Below are 25,576 nucleotides of genomic sequence, written 5' to 3'. Positions count from 1 at the left end.
CATCCCTCCCTCCAGCAGACAGTCCTGTGGTTCCATTTAGCCTCTGACTGAGTCTCCACCCTTCCTGCCCTCTTTGATATGGCATCTTCTCTACATTTAGCTGTGAATGGAGTTTGTTCTTCCAGTTTTTTATCATTTTCTGGGTTATTTACACTGATATGAGTATTATCTAGTCATGTCCATGGGATGAGATGGCCTTAGGGTTCTCCTACTCTTCCCTGGAAGCTCTTATCATTTTAAGTACAACATAAATTTAATCCTTTTTTTAGAAGTAATTAAAGATTTTTTTTAACGTTTTACTTACCCATTCATTTTTAGAGAGAGAGAAAACGTGTGTGTGTGTATACATGCATGCAAGTGGGGGGGAGGGATAGAGGGTGAGGGAGAGGGACAAGCAGACTCTGAGCTGAGCGTGGAGGCTGATGCAGGGCTCAGTCTCATGACCCTGAGATCATGAACTGAGCCAAAATCAAGAGTCAGCCGCTTAAGCAAATGAGCTACCCAGGCGCCCTGTAATACTTTGCCCTCAATATTAATCCTTAGAATACATATTTAATAGGCTTTTCTTAGAATATTAGGTTAAAATTTTTTTTTCCTTGCAACGTGTGATCCACGAGCTGGTTCCTGATAGAATAAAGTCTGGCTCTTCTACTCATGCTTCCTTGGGATACATATACCTCTTGGCTTGTTTATATAAGAGAGTCAACCTTATGAATGTTATGAATATTTCATCAGTAATGTATTAAGTATCAAGTTTAGAATAAAAATATGGTTTGTATTTTTGAAGGGAGATAGAACTATAAAAACAGTGTGACATAAGGCCAGATTATATCAGTGTGCTATGGGAGTCTGTGGGGAGAGTCAGTCCAATGCAGCAGCTTCACTAGTTACTGTGTTTGAGCTGTATTTCAAAGCACAAATAGAAATTCGTGTTGCTTATAAATAATAGAAAGGGTATTTGAGACAGCAAGAATATAAAATACCAAGGAGTGATGATCAGAAGTGGGCTGGGAGTTAGATGTGACTGGAGTTATGTCGTAGAAGGAGAGAGAGGGTCTGGCTGGGTGTGCTGGCTGTAGATTCGGGACCAAAGGCACCCATTTCTTATCTGTAAGCAGTAAGCGGTCAGCAAAGGGCTTTAAACTAGAAATGGGAGCCAACGGGAGGTCTTACTTAGTAGTCTAAAGATGAAGGGGTTCAGAATGGAGCATGTGGGGTAATAATCGTGAGTAAACCTGGAGGAAGTGAGAATGATTTTCTATTTGAGTGACTGAGTTGATGGGGATTTCTTTGGCAAGATAGAGAATGTAGTTTCAGTTGTTATAAGGTGTTAGGAGAATATTCAGTAATATTTATTGGCACATTAGATTTAGGTCATCCCAGAAGCAAATGCTAAAATGAGATTTAGGTGAGCTAGAGATTTATTTGGGGAAACACCTGTGAGGGAGAAAGGGGCACGAGCCAGAGGAATTGGGGACAGCTGTCAGACTACAGTCCCAGTGTGGATTTGATCCTGTGTTAGGGGTCCCCAGGATCACCTTAAGTCCACGGATTGACTGGGAGGATTTAGAGAACTCACAGAGTCATACTCACAATTTATTACAAGAGAATTCAAAGAAAACCAGCAAGGGGAATGGAGTGCATGCAGCGAATCCTGAGGGAAACCAGGCACAGGTTCCTAAGAAACCTCTCCTAGTGTGGTCTCAACAGGACACAGTTCCTTCAGCGGCAGTTTGTGACAGCACACATGAGATAATGTCCACCACAGACACTCATTTATAGAGCCTCAGTTCCCAGAGTTTTTCTTGGGGACTGGTTGAGTAGGCAGCCTCTTCCTAGCACATTCCAAATCCACATTTCCAGAAGGAAAAGCAGGTTTTCAGTGTAAACCACATCGTTTGTACCAGTGACCTTCCTTTCCGGATGATGTTCTCCTTTCGTGCTGGGTAATGAGTCTGTTTCAAATCCCTGCCTCACACCACCTGTTTTCATGGACCATTCTTTAGTACTACTTGTGTCTGTTCATGTCATCTGAGAAGCAGAAGGCATGTGCAAGACATTTATTGGGAGAAAGGCCTGTGAGGGGAAAGGGGGGGGGAAACATAGAAGTGGGGGAAGCATGAGATCACAGTGTATTATCACACCCTGTGGAGGAGAGGGAAGGAGGAGGGGAGAGGGTCGAGCAAGTGCAGTGTTGCAATACGGTGTTCTAGGGACGTTTCAGCGGGGTCAGCGGTGAGACATCCATCAACGAGGCCCATCACAGGAGTCCTGTGTCTTGCAGGAGTGGGCCAGCCATAACATGCCCGCATGCCCAGTCGTTAGCTCAGGTCAGCCGGGGGGAAGTACGGTGTGGACACGGAAGTGGGGGCAGATCCTCAAGGGCAGCTGTTTAGAAGTCATCTCTGTGGCATGTTTTGGAAGTGTTTGAGGTATTCCAGGAGTAGATGATTGGTGAAGAAGTCCAAAACGGAACCTTTAAAGACATTAATATTGAAGAGGTGAGCAGACATGAAAGGAACCAACATAGGAGGCTGCGCAGTGTTTCCAGAGTTTGATCATGACCCATGTTGGAGTTTAACAAAGAAAAGAAGGGCCAGTTGTATTAATGTTCTAGAGAAGTACAGGGGGAGGAAGAGGCTATTGGTGAGCTTTTTGTTGGTGGTGGTGGTGAGCTTTCTGAGATCATTTTTAGTGGATTTCAGGGAACAGGTTGGAGCAAGCTGATAGGGACATGAATGTGTACTGCTTTTTTTTTTTTTTTTTTTAAGATTTTCTTTATTTATTTGAGAGAGAGAGCACAGGCAGGCAGAGTGGCAGCAGAGGCAGAGGGAGAAGCAGGCTCCCTGCCGAGCAAGGAGCCCGATGTGGGACTCGATCCCAGGACGCTGGGATCATGACCTAAGCTGAAGGCAGCCATTTCACCAACTGAGCCACCCAGACATCCCTGTGTACTGCTTTTTGAGAACAGGAAAAAGCTCTTGGCTGGCTCAGTCAGTGGCACGTGTCACTCCTGATGTCAAGGTTGTGAGTTCAAGCCCCATGCTGGGTATAGAAATTACTTTAGAAAAATCTTAAAAAAAAAAAATCCCTTTCCAAATAAACAGTATTTAGTTGTGATACTACTTATTAGATCCATAAAAAATGTAAAATTAAGTGATGCCCTGCCTGTTAAATTTCTCAGAATTCAGCATTCTTCTGGTAGACGAACACAAAGAACTGAGAAGGAAAGAAGAGAAATTCAGGTGTGGATGAAAAGAAAACGCAAGGAAAGAATGGCGGAGTACTTACACCAGCTGGCGGAGAGGAGAGGGCGAGAGCATGACCCTTTCTGCCCAAGGAGCAACCCAGTAAGTGTGCAGGATCGGGGCGATGGGATTAGCAGCGAGTACGTGCAGTTTTCCCTGGTGAATATTCAAGAAAAGGATTAACCTAATTTGGATACATTTTTATTAGATAGAAATGTCACCGTTTGACTTGTCAGAAAATGTTAATTAACAAAATGTAGCAAGGTATTCTATAAGCCATGTTCTGTTAAACTTTCTTTCTTTCTTTTTTTTTAAAGATTTTTATTTATTTATTTATTTATTTATTTATTTATTTATTTGCAGAGTGACAGAGAGGGAACATAAGTAGGGCAAGTGGGAGAGGGAAAAGCAGGCTTCCTGCCCAGGCAGGGCTTGATCCCAGGACCCTGGGATCATGACTTGAGCCAAAGGCAGACTCTTAACAACTGAGCGACCTGGGTGCCCCTCTGTTGAACTATCTTAAATACTTTTTCTTCCCCTGGCTAACTATGGCTCTTGCTAATTTTAACTAAGTGAAGAGGTTAACTGATTGGTGACCAATTGGAACTTTTCCCTTAATTTTCAGTCAGAGTCAATGGCAGTTGAACAATTGTGTGTGTAGTAAAGCCATTTAAAAAATCAATTTTGTATCCATAAGTTATCTACAAAAAATAGAGTATGGGGGTGCCTGGGTGGCTCAGTGGGTTAAGCCTCTGCCTTCAGCTCAGGTCTTGATCTCAGGGTCCTGTTACTTTGATAAGCACATTACTATGAAAATTACATTTGAATTATACTTACAGTTTATCTTTTACTTTGTAATTTGAGATAAAATATATAGTACTTAATTTTTTTCAGCATCATTAGAGGAACATGTTCTATAAAAGTGAATTTCCCAGACAGGGCTGTCACATTTAAGCACCAAATGGCGCAAAGTAGGTGAACTGTTAAGTAAATTGCATACTTTACTTGTGTCTGGAGATATTTTTTTTTAAAGATTTTATTTATTTGACAAGCAGAGATCACAAGTAGGCAGAGAGGCAGGCAGAGAGAGAGGAAGGGAAGCAGGCTCCCCGCTGAGCAGAGAGCCCGATGTGGGGCTCCATCCCAGGACCCTGTGTCTGGAGATATTAATATCAATTTTTTTTTTCTTTTAAGAGAGAGTGCAGGCACGTGCACACAACCTGGAGGGAGGGGGCGAGGGAGAGGGAGAGGGAGAGAAAAAGAATCTTTCACTATGGGGCTTGATCTCATGACCCTGAGATCATGACCTGGATCAAAATCAAGAGTCAGGTACTTAACCAACTGAGCCACCGAGGTGGCCTGAGGTTAATTAACAGAACATTTTGTGGATAGTGTTAAAGACCTGGCTAATGACCTTCAAGGCTGCTGAGGTACCTGACTAGGATCTTCAAGTGTATGTGTTTATGTGTGTGTGTGTGTTCTTCTACCCACAGGGGGTGGGTTCTGGTATCGCCCTATCTGTCAACCAAGCAGATACCCAAGATAGATAGGATCGTGTCCAATTTTGGAACAAATTAACTCTGAGGGCACTGGCGTTGCTTGGTTCGTCGACTTCATGACCTCTCCTCCACAAGTGCAAACACCTGTTTATTTGTAGCTTCTATTCAGGTGAAGGTATTGAGATTAGTGAGGGGTTAATGTAATTAAAAATTTCATTTGAATTTGTATCAGAAATTAATAAGACCTTTGGTTTGTTACTGACGACTTCCGTGTAGGGCCTATAGAGAGTGAATGCACTTCTATGTGCATTTTTATATACATAATTTTGTCTAAAAGGACTTGACTTCATTAGTAACTCAGTAGTTATTCTTAGGGTTCTGGAATAAGACACTAGTTTGCCTCCTGTGCATAAGTTTGAAGAGTTTACAAGTCACAGTGAGCATACTACAGTAGGTTGCTGGGAGACATTTTGAAACATTAAAATGATAGTTTTCAAGGTCTGACTCCTTTCTGCTTGATCAAGTACACTATCAACCATAAGACTGAGTATGAAGAGTCTGTGTCTTCATCCTTAAAATGTTGTTTCCCATTTCAAATGCGGCTGACAGAGTATGTTAATTAATTGAATTTTTTTTTGTTTTTTTGTTTTTGTTTTTTTTGTTTTTTAAAGATTTTTATTTATTTGACAGATCAGAAGTAGTCAGAGAGGCAGGCAGAGAGAGAGAGAGAGGAGGAAGCAGGCTCCCTGCTGAGCAGAGAGCCCAATGCGGGGCTCGATCCCAGGCCCCTGAGACCATGACCTGAGCCGAAGGCAGAGGCTTTAACCCACTGAGCCACCCAGGCGCCCCAATTAATTGAATTTAAATTTTAAAAAAAGGAAAAATAAATGCAGCTGATAAGGTTCTCTCCTTTGGATAAAATGCTGAATTTAGCTGCTAAAATAGATTTTGCTTCCCACTTACTGAATTAGATTTTAATCACATGATGCTTTAACATTTTCATGATTTGTGTTTGGGATAGGAAGCTTCGTCAAATATGACAGTGTTCTGCACTGTTTCCTGAAGAGCAAAACCATGTTTTAAGCTCCCATTAAAATTGATTAGTGGAATTTTCATGTTTTTCATGCATCAAAAAGGCTTAGTTATTTGAACTGAAGAGTAACAGACTAACCGGGTATTTCTCGTGCAGTTTTACATGACTTCAAGGGAAATCCGGCTGCGACAGAAGATGAAGAACGAGAAGGACAGGTGAGCTGGGCAGCGGTACCCCCAGCGCCCTCTCCGGTTTGCGCACCCGAGGTGCAGGCTACGCCTGAGGAACTCTAGTCTTCACAGTAGCCCCTTTTTGTCCATTAACAGAACATTATGGGAAATAACTGCAAGGAAAGTAGACTCCACTAGACTTTTTAGGAATTTGCTTTCAAATGTCTTTTATTTTGTTGAATTAGATGACTTTTACTGCCTCTCTTGTCCTGCCTCTCCCAATCCAGGTATGTATGTACGTTTTGAAAATACCTAAAGGGCCATAACTGTAGGTACCTTTACTAATTTCCACCCAATGTTTTTCAGAAATCTGAAATATGAATTTGCATTTGAAAAGCTTTGAAAAAAATGCTAGGTGATCTTTCAAACATTCCGTTCCCTCTAGAGGTATGAATTGAAAATGACTCTTTCATTAAATGTTGTTTAATTCTTTGTCTGAAGATTGCTACTCTCTGACCACTATAGTCGGCGGATCTCACAAGCGTACAGTCTGATGAATGAACTGTTAACTGAGTCAGTACAGCTCCCAACAGCTGCACAGAAAGCCCTGCCTAACAAACCCAGAGCTGCTCCCCTTTCCCAAGAGCAACATTGTCTTTCGCCAAGAAGGTGAGACAGTTTGGCATATCATTCGGCGAGATTAGGTCAGGCATGGTAAGAAGAATGTGGTGCTTCTGAGCATCTACGTTGCTCAGAAATATGAAAATCAAGTAAAGAAAAACATGGTCCTATGATTACAAGGTCTTTATAAGTTTATAGAATCACCAAGGAAAACGACAACAATGTCATTATACCTCTTAGAGAAGGCAGAGCACTTGGGCATACCTGCCACAGTGCTGCTGTCTGTTCGATTCTGTTTCCTCCTTTTCTGCGGTCTGCCGCCTCACTGTTCCCCTCATTCCTCCACTTGGCTCCCCGCCTGTAGAACTAGTCCTCACCAGCTTCTCACTTCTCCGCTCTCTCTTCCCAGCACAAACCCACATGTAATCAGGTCACTTGTGTGTGTATAGTTTGGGGTCTACTCAAAATACAAGAGACTCCCTTGAATCTTTTCTAAAATAAAGCAGGGTATTAAATACATAAGTAACTGCCAAATACATAGATAATTTGAATTGGGCAGATAACCAAAAACAGTCTCCTTGAAAAAAACAAATGAAGTTTAAGTTTAAACAAAAAATGACTTGTTGAGAATTGTTATAATGTGAAACATACCGCTGACGTACAGAGTAAGCAATGTCAAGTGAATATATTAATCAGGGCTAGAATTTGGGCCTTCTGAATTATAGCTCATTACTGGTTTAAGATTCTAGGGATATAATAATTACATAATTTCTACTTTAGAGAGAATCAACATGGTCACAATATTCCAGTAAATCAACCTGGAAAATTCAGATATATATCCAGACCAAGTTATATCCGAAAGGGGAAACCTCAAGGCCTTCCTTGGCCATGTGGTAAGAATTTAAGCTTTTTTTAAATTTTAAATTTTGTATAATTTGGACCTCCTTGTCTCCAGAGTTTGTTTTCATTAATAAAATGAGATCTTAATGAAAAGCAGTTCTCATGTCAGCAGAATGCAAGTTGCAGGACTGGTAAAGACTCACCTGTGCTGGGATTTTGTTTTTTCTGCCGCTTTGAAATAGGAAGACTCCAGAAATCTTCTTAAACGAATAGCCTTTTTATAATAGAATTTGAACAGTCAATATTTAGATTAAGACTTATTTGGGAATATGTTTCTTTTTGTGTGTCTGGCTGAAAAGGTAGGCATTTTACAAGCCAAGTTCTTATAGACATCAGATGGACTAGATAGATACCAGGATGTCACAGAAGAGGAATAGTAAGAGGCTTATATTGACATATCATGTTTGGGGCGCCTGGGTGGCTCAATGGGTTAAAGCCTCTGCCTACAGCTTAGGTCATGATCCCAGGGTTCTGGGATCAAGCCCTGCATCAGGCTCTCTGCTCAGCGGGGAGCCTGCTTCCCACCCCATCTCTCTCTGCCTGCCTCTCTGCCTACTTGTGATCTCTGCTTGTCAAATAAATAAATAAAATCTTAAAAAAAAAAAAAGAAATATCATGTTTTTACCTTTTGAACATCCTTTTGCACATTTGAAGATATAACATCTGTTATTTATTGCTAGCTTTCCTTTAGTTAATTTAGCCATATTTGGGTTTTGATTACCAGAATAAAACGTATTTATTTTGTGAAATGATTACACGTTAAAAATGTATAATCATAGGGGCACCTAGATGACTCAGTCAACTGAGAGTATGGCTCTTCTTTTTTTTTTTAAGATTTTATTTATTTATTAGAGAGGGAGCACAGAGAGTGGGAGGGAGAAGCAGACTCCCCATGGAGCAGGGAGCCCGATGCGGGGCTCGATCCCAGAACTCTGGGATTATGACCTGAGCCAAAGGCAGACACTTAACCAGCTGAGCCACCCAGGTGCCCCAGGTGTCTGGCTTTTTTAATTTTCAGCTCAGGTCATGATTCTCAGGATCATGAGATTGATTGAGCCTCTCATCAGGCTCCACGCTCAGCAGAGTCTGCTTGGGGTTCTCTCTTTCTCTCTGCTCCTCCCCCAGCTCGTACTCTCTCTCTCCAAGAATATAGAATCATGGTTAATATGTAGTATGAATGCATACAGCTTTTAGCTGCATAATAAACTAATGTGCCAGGTTCTATTTAAGCTCTTTAATTACAACCCTGTGAGACATGTACTGTTATAGTTCCATTTTACAGGTGAGAAAACCCAGGCAGAGAAAGTTGAAATAAGTGCCTTAGATCAGATAGCTAGGAATTTAAACCCGGTCTGGGTCTAGAGCCTACACACTTAGAATCTATGCTTCATTATGCTGCCTCAATTAGAAAATGGAAGTTTCTATGAATTCCAGTCCTCTTAATAAAACTTCATAGTTTAACTCCTGCTCTTAATTAACAAATTATAATAAGAGTCTCTTTTTAAACTAAAATTTCAGTAGTAACCATGTTTTTTTTGAAGTTTTATTTTATACCTGATGCAGTTGTCAAAGTTAAGTAAAAGAAATGCCAAAAATTGGCAAGGATTTTAAACTTCAATCTGTGGTTTCTCAATATCAGATGGAAAAGTCTTGGATTCTGTGGAAATGTGTCTCTGGCTTGGCTCTGTCCAGAGTCAGGCCTGTATGACGTTGCACTTGCCTGGGCTACGGGCTTGGCCCTCCTTTGGTCAGCTCCCCTACTCCTGGGAGACTGTCCTCGAAAAGGTGCTCCTGCACTGGGGACCCCCATCCCACAGATCTGTCTGGAGCTGTCCCCGGCCTTCAGGGCGGCCCCTCCTCCTGCCTTCGGAGCCTCCTTTCCCCATCGCAGAGGTTAAAGGAGTTTGTCTGTTTTTCTAGGAACTGCTACTTACAGCATACAGAGCAAAGGCGGCAGAGGCAAAGTGGCCGTAAGGAAGGCTGTGGCCTCTCCAGTTACCTTCCAAAAAGGTAAGGGATAAATAAAGAATAAAGTTCTTCAACTTAAATTTTTAAAAGTTGTAAGGCATCTCAGAAATTTCAATTGCAGATTTCAGAATGCGGCTGTGGCAGTGTGGTATGGTGGTTTGGGAACGGGCTGCGGAGTTAGCTCTCTTTGGAATCCTAGTTCACCACTTATTCTTTAGTTTTGGGCAAATTCCTAACCCATTTGTGTAAGCTTCAACTTTCTCGCCTGCAAAATCCTGATTGTTATGAGTGAGAACCCATATTATGGGCTTAGCAGAGAACTGAACATAAAAGCAAGTACTGAAGAGGCGGCCATTGTCACAGAGTCATGATAAGTTTGGGGACTCGGAATGAGCTGTGCTCTGATCCACTGGAGAGGGAAATAAATGGCCATGATCTTAATGCCTAAGAATTAAGGTCGAGCCCCGGCCCAGCCCTCGCCCCTTGTTACTCTTCATCATTTAAAAAGAACGTTCGCAGTATTCTCCTGGGAACTCTCCGTCACGGCCCCGGCTCCGGTAGGTGGGCAGGGCAGCTGTTATCCCCATTTTACTGCTGAAGCCAGGGAGCCTCGGGGAAGTGATGTCTGATGCCAGGCCCTGTACTGACACGGCCTGTGAGTGATCTCACTTCGTCCTCACAGTAACTGAGCTCTCTGGCATTATCCTATTCACAGAAATGGCTACATTTGTTAGAGACAATAATGCAGTCACTGATTACACGTAGTATAAAAATGATGAGAAACATGAATGAGTCTATTCCTGCCTTTAGGCCTCTCTCCAATGCCACCACCTTCCAGTTCACTGCCTCTGTCTTCAGCCACGTCTGCTCTTTACCCTGTCATGTTTGTGTTACTTTGATGGCACCATGTCCTAGGAATTCTCTTTGGTTCTTTTTCCATAGTTTTCCCCACTGAATCCCTTAAAGCCCAAGGCTGTAATTAACTAGGATCAGTTTGAGTGCTGGAAGCATCATTTCCTGTGCTATTAATTGTATAACCCCAGACTTTTGTTTTTATTTCAAAGTCTCTCATTTTCATCTTCTGTAAAATTTTTAGGTTAGAGTACTCCAAAACTATTTTATTCTTTTCTAAAAAAAATACCTGGTAATGTTAGTTTAACAGATAAAACCCCCAAAATGCAATGTGGCCCCTAGAAATAGCTGAAATTATATGTACACTGATATTATATTTATGGAAGCTCCAGAACTGCAGGGTTTTGTGAAGTGAATTACGATCTAGCATGAGGCTTTGCCCTTAGAAGGGCAAACAGAAGTATTTCTTTCATTGTCCAGGGGTAGCCCTGCCTGTGACAGGATGAACTTGGTAGGTCTCCACGTTTCTAGCTTGGCTGTGTGTCTAGAGTATGGCCCAAGACCGGCAAGTGGAGGGACAGGGTTTTCTTCTGGAGGTGGTACAGGGAATGGATTCTGGTTTTCTGTTCAGTTTCAGATTACTCAGGCTGGAGCCCATAGACGTTTGGCAGTAGGTTTCATAAAGAAACTGGGGGGGGGTGGTCACTGGCCGTCAGAGAGAGTGCTTCTTGGAGGGAAGCCGGTGCACTTGCCAGCCTAGTTTCCATGGTGGGGTTTCTTTCCGATGGCTCACTGACCTTTTACCTTAGAACGCGTCCGCTGTCCACCCTGGAGCACGAACACCCACACTTGAAAAGCTTTGCACGTGCTCAGTTTCACAGTGTCGTTTTCATATTTTACTTTGAGATTGGCTACCCCGAGCAAATCCTAGAGAAACGCACTCGGATCTGAAGCGAAGGAGATTACCAAGTCATCCCTGCCGAAAGCAAGGTGAGAAAAAGCCAGGGGCGGCTTCTCCAGGTGTGTAGATCCCCCGCGGGTAAAGGCTTATCCTAAAGTCCAGGACGGTTAACCTTAATTTCTTAATTTCGGTGATGATTTTGTCATTCTTCTTGATGGCAATAATGAGGTCCATTGGAGGAGTATCGAAGTCTAGTTAGCACACGCGCTGTGGCGGCCGCAAGTGGGGATCGCCGGGCGGTCACAGCCTTGGCTGATCTCTCACGGCCGCCCCAGCGCCGTCTCCGTGTGCTGCCGTCTCCTTGGAGAGACTCCTGCCTCGTGGTTATCATGCTGCTTAACCACTTGGTGTTCTCTCTCTCTGTCAGCCTTGGGTCTCAAGTCCTACTTTACCGGCTGTTTTCTTTTTCGCCGCAATGTTTGCCGTACTCTTCGCAGTTGGAACTTCTGCACAGTTCCATGACATCTGTGGCCTCTCCTCTCCTAGAGGTTACTTCTAGACTTGTTCTCTCTAGGACTCTCTTGTCCTAGAGGTTACTGTTATTTTAAAAATGACGAGATGGCCAGAATTCAGTTTCCTTCGGTCACACTGACGGGGCAGAAATCGTTAAAACCATACCCAGACCCTGTGATTCAGTTGTCAGGGAAGGGGCGCGCAGCGGGCTCAGCTGGTGGGGGGCGGGGGGCAGCTCCCAATCCCCGGCTGTGCGTGTAAGCCCCATGTTGAGTGCAGAGATTTCTTAAAGATAAGTCACAAAAAAAACTTTTTAAATATTAGATAAAACGTGACTGCCTTGGATTTGATCATAAAAGTCAGAATAAACAAGCCAGTTTATAAGTGAATCAGTCCCACTAGCTTTGTCCTTTTCCTGTGAAAGGTTCCGGTGCTCCATGCCGTGTGCAGTGTACGAGAAACCACGTCACGGCCGAGCTTTCACCTCAGTCAAAGCAGGTGTGTGTAGAGTACGAGAGGGAGGAGACCATGGTGAGTCCTTGGATGGTACCTTCACGCATCCGTACAATTCTTCAGGAGAGCCACGGTTCCCTTCTACAGGTAAGCGCTGTTCCCCATCTCCGCCTGCCTGTGATTTCTGTTGTCTCCTGCTGTTGTTGTTGCTTATTGTTCTCTGTGGGGTGTGGAGCTCCTGCAAGACCGAAGCAGTCATTCAAAGCATCTACACTTTTGGCTTAGTGCTATAGCATTTATCTTTCAGAATTTTCCTTGAATTTGTATTTTCCTTTCAACTAAAGAATAACCAAAAAAGTAAGAACAGATGATTGTAGTACAAGTATAAAAATCCATTGTGCCCATTCTTCAGACCTGGTGCCAGCACCTAGTTGTGTCAGACGTTGTTCAGCCCATGGTCGCTCCAGATGTGCTGGGCAACCACAGCCCTAGTTTGCTTCCCCAGCTGGGGGATGAGCAGCCCTGGAAACTTTGGAAAGCTTAGTTCATGTTCCATTTATTTTTTTTCTCAGGCTCAGATCACAACTTACTGCCTTTCTTAATTTGATAGGACTTGTCAGCCGTTGAGGAAGAGCGAGAGCCTCCTTCCCGCGGCGCGGACAGTGTGTCTGAGAGCACCGGCAGCATCCTCAGCAAGCTTGACTGGAAGGCCATTGAAGACATGGTGGCCGGTGTGGAGGACAAGAGCCTGTCCGTCCACCGGGCCTGGGACCTGTAAGACCCGAGTATCTGTTGCCAAGGAAAGCCCGGCACCTCAGTGGTTGTCATTCTGAAAGATTTGTGCATTTGAAAGAGAGAAGCAGTGAAGGGAGCCATGTGTACACACCACCAGCAACCATATCTTACGCAGATTAGCCATGGCAAGAGGGAAAATAAACACTTCTCAATAATTTCGCCTTTGTGGGTAAAGGGTTGTTTAACTATAGATCTGTTACATGCTTTTGCATTTGACCTATCCTTAGACACCATTTTTTAAATGATGAAAAAATGAAAAGTAACTTTCAAGTCAAGTTTACATAATATTTAAGTTACTTTCAATAAAAAATCTCTTTCGTCTCCTTCTTTACTATCTCCTGAGTTTTTTTTTTTTTTTTTTTTTTTTTTTTTAAGATTTTATTTATTTATTTGACAGAGAGAAATCACAAGTAGATGGAGAGGCAGGCTGAGAGAGAGAGAGGGAAGCAGGCTCTCCGCTGAGCAGAGAGCCCGATGCGGGACTCGATCCCAGGACTCTGAGACCATGACCCGAGCCGAAGGCAGTGGCTTAACCCACTGAGCCACCCAGGCGCCCCTATCTCCTGAGTTTTGAGAAACAAACTTATATGGATAATTGAGGGGAATTAGAAAGTCACAATCTCACCCTGAAACTCAATAACGAACTCCGTTTCAGAACACGGCCTAAAATTCAGCTGGGCAGGCCTGGTCCTGGAGTGAAAAAAAACCAACGACCTCCCACCTGTCCTGTGCCCTCCAGCCTTCAAAAACTTGGGAAAAGAACCAGGGAAGAATGCTCTGCGTGGCAAATAAGATCCTGACTCCAGAAGGCTCATGTGAACTTTCTAAAGACCATGGTGCGGAGACTGGGGTGGTTTCTGGTGTTGCCCCCAAATAATGTCATAATTTTGGAGATAATTTTAATGAGAAGAAACTAAAAACCTTCATTCATTTGTCAATTTTTGGTATAATATCAAAGAATACTATTGTCTGAAAAAGCAATTCAATGTGCCTCCTTTTCCAGCTACATACCTGTGTGGGGCCAGATGTTTTTATGTCCTTCAGCCACAATAACATCCTGCAACAAGCCGCGCACAGAAGCACGTATGAGAATTCTGCCGTCTTCCATTAAAGCCAGACATTCAAGAGATTTGTAAAACTATAAAACAGTGCTACTCTTCCCACTAAGTTTTGTTTTGGAAAATAGTTACAAACATTGAATGGGAGGTGCCCGAGTGGCTCAGTTGGTTAAGTGTCCAACTCTTGATTTTGACTCAGGTCATGATCTCAGGATCGTGAGATCCAGCACCATGTTGGGCTCCATGCTGGGCACGGAGTCTGCTTAAGGTTCTCCCTCTGCCCTCTGCGCGCGTGCATGTGTGTGTGCATGTGCGTTCTCTCTCTCCCTAAAAAATAAACATTGAATGGGTAACTGTAATTAAAGCTATTTAAACACTTTCCTCGGTTTTAATTACTAACGATAAATATTCACAGATATACCAACAAAAACAAAGCTCTTTAGGACCCTAAATAATTTTTATGAGTATAAAGAGTTTGAGAACTGATGCTTTAGGGCTAACGGTGTGAACCCTTAACTTACCAACTCGACATTTCACACCACTTCAGAAGTAACGCGGTTTTACAGTAGTATAATCCCTTTTACCTGCTCCTATTCTGATGTAAACATTCAGTTGCCTTTTAAGGCAATTATCATTTCCAGTACTTTTTCATTTCTTCCTGTAGATCCAAATTTCTATCTAGCAGTTCCCTTCAGCCTCAAGTTCATTAGCATTTCCTATAGTACAGATCTTCTGGCAATTCTCTCAGGTTTCGTTGACGGACTATAGGTTTTACCCTCATCGGAAGGGTGTTTTTCGTAGCTCTTATTCTAGGGTAAGATCTTTTCTTCTAAGATGCGTCTTTCTGGTGTCTTGATTGGATGTCTGGAGTATTACTGAGGTACCAGCAAGGTCTCCACTCTGGCTGGGCTGGCCTCACCCCCGCAGCCGGGCTCCACCTCTGGTAGGTCTGTTGGCTCTCGACCTTGTGGTCAGTACTCTCTGGTCTTCCTCAGGTACACTGGTACTAATATGAGCAGCTCAACCCTGTCCGCACACAGGCTTCTCCCCAGAGAAGCTCAGGCTCCTCTGTGCAGCTTCCTTCCCCCTGTGGCCCTACCTGGCAGATTCCTGCCACTGATGGCCCTGAACTCTGCCTCTTCAGCTGAGTCGGACCACAGTGGCATGCTTGGAATCTAGCTCGTTATGTTGCGGTCATCAGAGTACTGTCCTCAAGCAGGCACCGAGGCCTTCACAAGCTGACTTCCTCGTGAGTTGCCCTTCTCTCCAGGACCACTGTTTTGTGCTGCAGATTGTCCCACATCTGCCAGCTTTATGGTTGAGACAGGCAGGTGAGTCAGGTAGCGGGTCCTCTGTCATAGGTGGAAGTGGAAGTCTTCTGGGGAATATCCATATAGTAAACCTGAAAATGAGGAAGGAACAAGGGTGGAGACCAACAGCAGAGGACAGATAATCCTAGGTAGTTTCAACCCATAGCCTGAGATCACCTTTAGTATTCAAAAAATTGCAATATGATGGGGTCCTGGGTGGCTCAGTGGGTTAAAGCCTCTGCCTTCGGCTCAGGTCATGATCCCAGGGTCCTGGGATCGAGCCCCGCATTGGGCGCTCTGCTCAGCGGGGAGCCTGCTTCCCTTCCTCTCTCTCTGCCTGCTTGTGATCTCTGTCAAATAAATAAATATATCTTAAGAAAAAAATTTTAAAAATTGTAATATGATGATTTTGCTTAGTGTATCTGGACACAGAGGACTCATCCAAATGAGCATTTTAGCTCCTCCTAAGGAAGGGTCTAGACTTCCTGCCCTTCCTGCATGGACCTGTAGAGAAGCAGTTCCCACACGCAGGTTTTGAACAGCATGCTTGGGAAATGCCTCTAGTTATTAAAAGTGTTCCCCAGTTTCTCAAAACTGAATCTTTGCTTACATTCTTATTAAAAATTTAATACAGCATTTAGCATGATTTATCATAAACCAAAGTGTTCTGGCTGAACTTGGAATCCACCAGCAAAGGAAACTCAAAGCTTCTGCCGAGAAGCTATATACGTGGACCTAGATTTAAAACACTGACTTGGGGCCCCTGGGTGGCTCAGTCGGTTAAGCATTTGTCTTGGGCTCTGTCTCTCTCAAATAAAAATCTTTAAAAAAATAAACAAACACTGACTTCAGACTTCTGTGCTTTCTCACTTCTCCACGCACTGTTTCCAGCCAGAGTCTATAATCGATACGTGGATGCACTAACGACAAGCCATTGTTACTTCTACAATGCTCCATCTGTCAACAGTTCAAATAATTATTAGGTACATGCTTTGTGTCTTGCTTAGCTTTCCTCTAAGAAATCAAACCTTGAATCTCGCTGAGGAAATATGAGAAAAAGGAAAATGTACTTGATAATAGCTCAGAAGTCACACTGGGTAGCCCTCCAGAACTCCACTTCCCTTTAAGCATTGCGTATACCTTGATCATTCATGTTCAGCATCTGGACTATGGCCCTTTGCCATTAAGGACACCCTGGTGGAAACAAATGCTTTAGTTTCCATACAAACACTGAGTTTGGGCGCACATGGGTGGCTCAGTGGGTTAAGCCTCTGCCTTCAGCTCAGATCATGATCTCAGGGTTCTGGGATCGAGTCCTACATCAGGCTTTCTGCTTGGTAGGGAGACTGCTTCCTCCTCCTCTCTCTCTCTGCTTGCCTCTGCCTACCTGTGATCTCTCTGTGTCAAAAATCTTTAAAAACAAAAAAAAATATTAAAAAAACAAAACAAAACACTGAGTCTGGGGAATAACTGAGAGGAAAAAGTCCTTATTAGCTAAAGTTGGTTTATAAGTTGGAAATGGATGGCCTAGACTTTTCCTATATATGTGGGATTGGGGCCAAGATCTGTGACAGAAGTTGCCTAGCTGGAGGGAAAATTTCTCTATAGGGTTTAAAAAATAATGATAACCAGGCAGGAGTCCAGCTTTCTAACTGATTACTGCAGAGCAGAGGTCAGCAAATCTGACCTACTCTCTGCTTCTGGAAGTAAAGGTGTTTGTTTTGTAAGTAGGCGCCATTCCCAGAGCGGATCCCAATGCGGGGCTTGAACTTGCGACCCTGAGATCAAGACCTGAGCTGAATCTGATTCTGGTGCTTAACTGACTGAACCACCCAGGCGCCTTGAAATAAGAGTTTTACTGAAACACAACCTGCACTGTGTCAGTGGCAGAACTGAATAGTTGCTACACAGACTATGATTTTTCAAACACTAAAATACTTTCTGGCCTTTTAGAAAAAAAGTTTCAGGAGATGAAATCTACCTATACACTCAGAACTTCAACAAACTTTTTAGTACTTTGCTCTAAAACCTGAATGGACACTTAGGTATCACCAGACACATAGAGAAAGACTTCATCATGACGGGGAATACAAGGTAAGTGGGCAAAATAATAGAACGGATTATGTAGGAAATAGATGTGGCTTATTTATTTTTATGTAATCTCTACACCCAATGTGGGGCTCTACAGACGAGTCAGCTAGGCACCCCTCAAAGAAATCTTTCTTTAAAACAAGTTGGGAAACTCCATGAGAGAGGAAACTCTATTCTTACATTTCTGTGAGGTTGTTTCTGTTAATAAAGATTTTTTATTTCTGATTGGTGAATGTCAAGAGTTAACATCGATTCCCATGTTTAAAATGAGTGCAGTCTAGGAGTTAAAAACCAAGTGAAGGGCCACCTGGCTTGCCTAGTCAGTGGAGCGTGTGACTTGTGATCCTTGGAGTTCTCAGTTTGAGTCCCACATTGGATGTAGAGATTACTTAAGAAAATAAAACCTTGGGACCCCTGGGTGGATCAGCCATTAAGCATCTGTCTTCAGCTCAGGTCACATCCCAGAGTCCTGAGATCGAGTCCCACAAGAGGCTCCTTGCTCACTGGGAAGCCTTCTTCTCCCTCTGCTTCCCCTCAACTTGGACTGTCTCAAATAAAATCTTAAAAAAGAAAAAAAAACCTTACAAAACAAAACAAAACAATGAGGGGTGCCTGGGTGGCTCAGTAGGTTAAGCCTCTACCTTGAGCTCAGGTCATGATCCCAAGGTCCTGGGCTCAAGCCTTGGTTCGGGCTCCCTGCGCAGTGGGAAGCCTGTATTCCCTCTTCTACTCCCCCTACTTGTGGTCCTGCTCTTGCTGTTTCTCTCTGACAAATAAATAAATAAATCTTTAAAAACAAACAAACAAACAGAGTGTATTTGTGGGGCACCTGGCTGCCTCTCAGTCAGAAGAGCACGAGACTATCGATCTTGGGGCCATGAGTCTGAGACCCCTGTTGGGGGTAGAGATTACTAAAACAAAACAAAACAAAACCGAAACCAAGCAGGTGTGTTTGTGACTTCATTCTCTCTGTCCCTGTTCTTAGTGCTTTTGAGTGATGGACAGCAATGTCTCCTTCAGGAGGCTGAGCAGATTAAGTATTTACCTTGTAAAATCCCACACAATAGATGGGCCGCAAGGTGTAGATTTGGGGCGCATGGCAGCAAGCCCGCTGTGGCTGCAGGTCCAGGCTATGGTTTGTTCTCTACTCCGGCTCTACTGACAATAAAGCTGTTAATTTTACCTCCATCTTTCAGAGACCAGTTTATAATTCTAACCAAAATTTGAAGAAGTGAGCAAAGTGATTTATCAGCCTCCTTAAATCTGAACATACGATGCCTTAGCTGTGACTTGAGCTCAAGGCCTCCAAATGCCAAGTGAGAAATCTACTTTTTAACCTGACAGATATAAGGAGATATTGCATCCATAAAGTAAGAATAAGTTAACTGTAAAGAGGAATAATCAGAGAACAAGAAGAAGCTGAAATTTAAAATACGGCTGAAATAAAAAACGTAATGGAAGAGTTAAAGCTGAAAAGCTCTCAAAGACGGAGCCAAGAGACAAGGCTCGCCCCACCACAGGGGGGCAAAAAACAACTGAGAAGCGTGTCTGAGTGGCGCAGTCGGCGCGGCCAACTCTTGATGTCTGCTTGGGTCATGATCTCAAGGTTGCGAGATGGAGCCCTGCGTCGGGCTCTGTAAGGAATCCGAGATTTTCTCTCTCCCTCTGCCCCTCCTCCTGCTCTCGGGCTTCAATAAATAAATAAATTAAATAAAATCTTAACATCAACAACAACTGAGAAAATCAGTCCAGGAAGATTACGTGACTAATAACAGAAACTGCAGAGAGACCAAAGAAACTAAAGAGGGGCCGGGAGGGGCGCCTGGCTGGCCCGGTGGGTAGAGCATTAATTCTTAATTAATTAATTCTTAATTAATTCATATTAATTCTTGATCTCTAGATCTTAGAGTCTTAGGTTCAAGCCCCATGCTGAGCATCCAGCCTGCTTGAAAAAAAAAAAAAAAAGAAAAAAAAAGAAAACTTAGAAAGAAATTAGAAAAAATCTCCATAGCTAAGGACACAGATTAAAAGATTAAAAGTCTGTATGTACCCCGCAAAATGAATTTTAAAGAGATCCATTAAGGGACATCATAGTGAAATTTCAAAATATGGGAAATACATAAAATATCCTTAAAAGCTTCTAGAGAGGGACAACACAAGTTGTATACAAAGGAACAATAGTATGGTATCACCTGTCTTAATGGCAACAGCACAGGCTAGATGATGATGAAAAGATTTTCAAAGGGAAAATTTTCAATTCAGAATTCTAGACCCAGCTATCAATCAATTACAAGGTGAGAACAAAGACATTTTCAGACACCTAATGACTCAGCAAGTTTGTCCCATTGTGTCCATTTTTAGGGAGCTATGGCAGGCTATGCTCAAGCAAACAGAACATTTTTAGGCAAAAAGGAAGAAGGCATGGATTCCAGACACAGGTTCTGAATCCAACCAAAACAGGGGAAGGGGGACGCCTGGGTGGCTCAGTTGGTTAAGCAGCTGCCTTCGGCTCAGGTCATGATCCCAGCATCCTGGGATCGAGTCCCATATCGGGCTCCTTGCTCCGCAGGGAGCCTGCTTCTCCGTCTGACTCTGCCTTCCACTCTGTCTGCCTGTGCTCGCTCTCGCTCGCTCGCTCTCTCTGACAAATAAATAATATCTTTAAAAAAAAAACAAAAAACAGGGGAAGGAAGAGTCTGGTACAATAACTTTGCCGCAGTCCTGGAAAATCGGTCCATACTGATGGGAAACGTCAGGATAGCTAGAGGAGGACTTTCTTGACGGAGGAACAGGGCTGGGGAGTAGGAGGCAGGGTGGGGAGGAGACACAAATGAATGATACAACAGAGCATACAAAGAGTTACAGAGTACTGCGTGGAACTTCTGTGAGTGAAAAGCAAAGCAGTTTCACTGAAGGGAACTGAGTATACAAGAAAGGAAACATTCGTCTAGTACACTAAATGCGCGCTCTGACTGAACAATATTTACATAGTTTTCTATTGCATAAGCTCTGATTAAATATAGTGATATCCATATTGGGAGAAGAGGGGAAGAGCACAAGAACTATGTCCTCACCTTTCATAAAAAAGTTAATAGGTCATAAGATAATACATAGTCCAGAATTAATAAATTGTAATAGTATATTCTTTAGAAATATAACTATGCAAAGAAAGAGCTAAAAGAGTTCAAAGTGATTGCCTTTATGAACAAGGGATTATTTAAATTAGAAAAACCAAACCAGTAAATAATAGAAACTGTATTATTGCATTAAAAGCCTACCTCTTTGTAAAATTTATATCTTGGGATTGCTTTGTATAAAAGGCAGGATTCTAAAGATTCAAGCTATGCAAAAGTCTACCAACACGTCTTTTCCCCTTTTTGAATAATGTCACATCTTCTGATTCCTTTCCTTGCTTCAAATCATGGTTATTCCTCATGGTCTGTCCTCCAGATGAATCCCGTATAAGTCATGTTCTCTTCTGCGTGGTACCAACCCAGGAAGGCTGGTCTCACTGCGTGTAAGGAAATTCACACCTGTTCTCTCCTTATCACAATTTAAACAATATCCAACCAAAGCTCTGTGACCGATGTAATTATCGTAAAGTTTTACAAATGAGGCCACTTCTCTCCTCCCGCCGCCCCCACTCGGGTTATTGTTGTCTTTCACATGAACCTTATGGCCTCCTCTAGCACTGTGTACATTGTAGACAGTGAGCTTTTATTATTTTTTTTTAAAAAGATTTTATTTATTTATTTGTTTGACAGACAGAGATCACAAGTAGGCAGAGAGGCAGGCAGAGAGAGAGGAGGAAGCAGGCTCCCTGCCGAGCAGAGAGCCCGATGCGGGGCTCTATCCCTGGACTCCAGGATCATGACCTGAGCCTAAGGCAGAGGCTTTAAAACCCACTGAGCCACCTAGGCGCACTGACGTGAGCTTTTAAAAACGCAACTCTGGGGGTGCCTGGGTGGCTCAGTGGGTTAAAGCCTCTGCCTTTGGCTCGGGTCATGATCTCAGGGTCCTGGGATTGAGTCCCGCATTGGGCTCTCTGCTCAGCAGGGAGCCTGCTTCCTCCTCTCTCTCTGCCTGCCTCTCTGCCTACTTTAAACAAAACAAAACAAACCAAACAAAAAACGCAACTCTGATTTCACAGAAGCAAATCCCTATTCTACTCCCACCTTCTTCATTTCTTTAATGGCTTCCATTTGCTTTCAGGACGTCTTTAAGAAGGTTTGGTCAGCAAAAGCATGATTGGGCCCACCTACATCATCAGCTTTGCTCTGCTGTCTTGCTCTCTGCCATCCCTGGGAACCATGAAGCTTCACAGGCTGTGCCTCAATTGGGGATTCCCCTTGCTTCCCTTCCTCCATCTATTTTTTTGCCCTAGAGTTCAGACCTCAACCATCATGTCCCTAAAGGAATGAACTGCTGGGAGGAATCAAAAGTCATTTCCCATTTCTTTCTTTCTTTTTTTTTTTTTTAAAGAGTTGATTTGGGGCGCCTGGGTGGCTCAGTGGGTTAAGCCGCTGCCTTCGGCTCAGGTCATGATCTCAAGGTCCTGGGATCGAGTCCCGCATCGGGCACTCTGCTCAGCGGGGGGCCTGCTTCCCTTCCTCTCTCCTACTGTGATCTCTCTCTGTAAAATAAATAAATAAAATCTTTAAAAAAAAAAAAAAAAGAGTTGATTTATTCATTTGGCAGAGGGAGAGAGAGAGATCACAAATAGGCAGAGAGGCAGGCAGAGAGAGAAGGGAAGCAGGCTCCCTGCTGAAGAGAGAGCCAGATGTGGGGCTTGATCCCAGGACCCTGGGATCATGCCCTGAGCCGAAGGCAGAGGCTTTAACCCACTGAGCCACCCAGACGCCCCTCATTTCCCATTTCTTAATGGCTCAACCAACATTCGCTGGTGTCTGTTACAGCTATTGCATGTCAGGCTTTATCTGAGGACTAATCAGTTTCACTGGGAGAAGACAGCCTTTCTCACCCCCCGCAGCCCTCCAGACTACTTCAGTGCTACACACCAGCGTGGATTTTGTTACTTTTCCTCTCAGGCACTCACTTCAGTTGTTACTTACTAACTATGTAGTTGGGTACTTTGGGATTCATTTCCCAACTCTCTCACCGGAACACAGACTTCTTGCCCCGGGGCCAGCACAGTCATCGCTTGCGGTAAACACTCAGCACATACTTGCCGAGTGATTAAATTTGCAGAAACTAATAGTAACCAGTGTCAGTACCAAGTGATTCCCCAAGACAAATTGTTAGTATGACAGGAAAGAAGGATTCAATGTTTTTGGTTCTTAAAGATTTCACTTACTTGTCAGAGAGCGAGCGAGCACAAGCAGGGGAGTGGCGGGCAGAGGGAGAAGCGGCTCCCCGCTGAGCAGGGAGCCCGATGTGGGGCTCGATCCCAAGACCCTGGATTCACTACCTGAGCCGAAGGCAGCCACTTCACTGACTGAGCCACCCAGGCGTCCCAGGGTCCAGTGTCGTAAGCGCGGGAGAGGAGCGCGGAATGCAGCTTTCTTGACCTCCCCAGTGCCAACACCGCCGCTCCGCCGGACTAATCCATTCCGTGGTCGCACACTTACACCTCATTTCCAGAACCACTCCACCTCAGAAACCCCACACGTTCCTTCCTCTGACTTGTCGCCCCTTTATTCCATGCCGGCCGCTGCCGTTACACTTGCTTTTCCACTTCGCGGAGGCCTCCGAACCGTGGTCCTTCCCTGGTCTCTCCCGCTAGCGCAGCGACGCGCCCCTCCCCCAGCTGCCGGTCCTGGCGCGGGGACGCCCTGCTCCGCTGCGCTCGGGCCCTGCTGGACAGAAATGACCCGAGCGTGCGTTTGGGCATCATCACGGTTCCCCCCGGTGTAGCCAGTGAGGGGTACTTCTGACCCACAAACCCGAGTGTTTCATACCTAGTTCAAGCCCAACCGAACTCTTAAATGCGGCGTGGCGGGCCGCCGTCACCCGGCTTCCCTGCTCAGCATTTCCGTCCGCTGCCGGCCTTTCCTGCCTGGCCTCACTCCCCGACAGAGTCCCATTCGCTTCTCATTCGCACTCACGCATTTCTCACTGTGACTGGCTTTGCTCTCGTTCGTTCTGAAACTACTCTCCCTCAAGGGCACCCTTTACATTCCGAAAGGCAGGAGCAGTAGCTTTTCGCGCTGCATTTCACGTGCTGCTTTGTCCTGCTTGAAACTCTCTTAACTGCTGGTTCCTGGATTCTTCCCAGCCTTCTCTAAGCATTTCTTCTGTCTCCTCCACAAACTCACTGTCCTCCTGCTGCATCTTAAACGTTTCTAAGTCTCCAAGGTCCTTGCTTCGGCTCTGTGCTGCTCACTCAACAGCTGACATGCTGAGGAGTCCCAACTGTGGCCTCAGCCCAAAGCCTCCCACGGAAGGTGTCATACTCCCACCGTCTGGACATCCCCGAACATCCCAGAGAGCCTCACCTCCACGTGATTAACCCTAGTGGGCAGGAGCAGAGAAGCGGAATAGCTGTCCTTGATGCCTCTCGTCTTCCGTGACCTCATTCAGTCAACAGTCAAGTCCTGCGTTTTTTTTTTTTTTTTTTTTTTTTTAGATTTTATTTATTTATTTGACAGAGAGAAAACACAAGTAGATGGAGAGGCAGGCAGAGAGAGAGGGAGAGAGGGAAGCAGGCTCCCCGCTGAGCAGAGAGCCCGACGTGGGACTCGATCCCAGGACCCTGAGATCATGACCCAAGCCGAAGGCAGCGGCTCAACCCACTGAGCCACCCAGGCACCCCAAGTCCTGCTCTTTTTATTTCCTAAATACATCCACCGCCTCTCTGATCTTCCAGCCCCCATCACCCTCCTCATTCAGGGTCTCCCCATCTCTGAGACAACCGCATCAGTCTTCTCTTCTTGACGCCCACAAATCTAGCCGTCCATGTAGGAGCCAGAGTGAGCTTTCACAAGTCCTTGCTTGAAGTACTTCCAATGCCTACATGGTAAGATTTCAGTCCAGAAAGTGTAATACTTCGCCCTTTCTATAGCTTCAACTTTTTATGTTGTACTCCTCACACCCACAGTGCTATCCACACTTTCAGAATTCCATCCCCATGTCCCTGCTATACCATTCTGATGATCCAAATATGCACAAAAGATAATTATGGATTTAAAAAAAAAGCGATCTCTTCTCAACATGAGGCTCAAACTCATGACCCTGAGATCAAGAGTCATATGCTTTAACTTCTGACTGAGCCAGCCAAGTGCCCCAATTATGGATTTCTTTAAATAAGCTCCTGCAGAATATGCTAAGTGATTTTTTAAAAAAGATTTTATTTATTTATTTGTCAGAGAGAGAGAGAGAGAATGAGAGCGAGCACAGGCAGACAGAGTGGCAGGCAGAGTCAGAGCGAGAAGCAGGCTCCCTGCGGAGCAAGGAGCCCGACGTGGGACTCCATCCCAGGACGCTGGGATCATGACCTGAGCCGAAGGCAGCTGCTTAACCAACTGAGCCACCCAGGAATCCCCATGCTAAGTGATTTTATTTGCCAAACTTAGTATTACACTTATTTCTGTAACACATGGCTTCAGACTGTGTTCTGAATTCAAAGTTAATACTCTTTTTGCCAATTCAATTGGCAATTCAATTGTCTTCTACATCAGCCCAGGTAATACAGGTAACTAAAATAAAAACAGAACACACAGAAAGCCACATTGTACCTTCTCTATTTATCTCATAGGATGGTAGGCATCTCAAAATCGGAGACTATAAAGGGGATCTTTTGAAAATGTATTAAAAAAATCCACATTTAGTCATTGTCTACATTCAGCTCTTACAGGTGACTGAATGAGGGCTTTCCAGATGAATCTTCTTTGTAAGAACAACTCATCTGGGAGGGAAGAACCCTGAGGATTGCTCTTGGTACTAAGTAGATATGTACAGGTGACCCTTTGCACAATGCAGAGTTTGAGACACTGACCCCCCCACCCTCCACCCAGTTGTGTGCAAAGTTTGACTCAAAAACTTAGCTATTAATAGCCTACAGTTGACCAGAACCCCATTACTGGTAACCCTACTGTTCAATTAGCACGTTTTTGTGTTATATGTATTTTATACTGTATTCTTACAATAACGCTAGGGGGAGAAATATTAAGATTACAAGGACTATACAGTGAAGTCTCTGCATATT

The 25,576-nt window shown here is 44.1% G+C and overlaps 1 protein-coding gene and 1 long non-coding RNA gene across 10 annotated transcripts in view; one reads left to right on the top strand and one right to left on the bottom strand.

The window, feature by feature from the left end:
* CPLANE1 (ciliogenesis and planar polarity effector complex subunit 1) overlaps positions 1–13,277 on the top strand; it is a 141,916-nt gene extending 128,639 nt beyond the window's left edge. For 6 of the 8 annotated variants that reach the window (XM_059173822.1, XM_059173819.1, XM_059173820.1 and 3 more), the window contains 8 exons: positions 3,185–3,350; positions 5,937–5,995; positions 6,452–6,619; positions 7,352–7,464; positions 9,392–9,481; positions 11,198–11,281; positions 12,130–12,305; positions 12,769–13,277. In XM_059173822.1, coding sequence (XP_059029805.1) covers positions 3,185–3,350; positions 5,937–5,995; positions 6,452–6,619; positions 7,352–7,464; positions 9,392–9,481; positions 11,198–11,281; positions 12,130–12,305; positions 12,769–12,936 — 1,024 coding nt within the window. In that variant the 3' untranslated portion in view covers positions 12,937–13,277. Of the gene's footprint in view, positions 1–3,184; positions 3,351–5,936; positions 6,620–7,351; positions 7,465–9,391; positions 9,482–11,197; positions 11,282–12,129; positions 12,306–12,768 lie in introns of those variants that run through there. The other 2 variants (XR_009353748.1, XM_059173821.1) reach the window with 2 other exon arrangements.
* LOC131831667 (uncharacterized) lies at positions 889–25,345 on the bottom strand. 2 transcript variants are annotated; one of them, XR_009353749.1, is made up of 4 exons: positions 22,727–25,345; positions 14,533–15,413; positions 3,292–3,404; positions 889–2,476 (listed from the first exon to the last, which is right to left on the bottom strand). It is a non-coding gene; the product is annotated as an uncharacterized LOC131831667 (long non-coding RNA). The 2 variants fall into 2 exon arrangements; XR_009353750.1 differs by lacking the exons at positions 889–2,476; positions 3,292–3,404 and adding an exon at positions 13,530–14,010.
* Positions 25,346–25,576: the final 231 nt, after the last annotated feature.

The sequence above is a fragment of the Mustela lutreola genome, chromosome 5 (genome assembly GCF_030435805.1).
Source record: "Mustela lutreola isolate mMusLut2 chromosome 5, mMusLut2.pri, whole genome shotgun sequence".
In the NCBI taxonomy this organism is placed as follows: Eukaryota; Metazoa; Chordata; class Mammalia; order Carnivora; family Mustelidae; genus Mustela; species Mustela lutreola.
The sequence above is the reverse complement of the archived record's forward strand: the minus strand, read 5'-3'. Positions and strand labels throughout refer to the sequence as shown.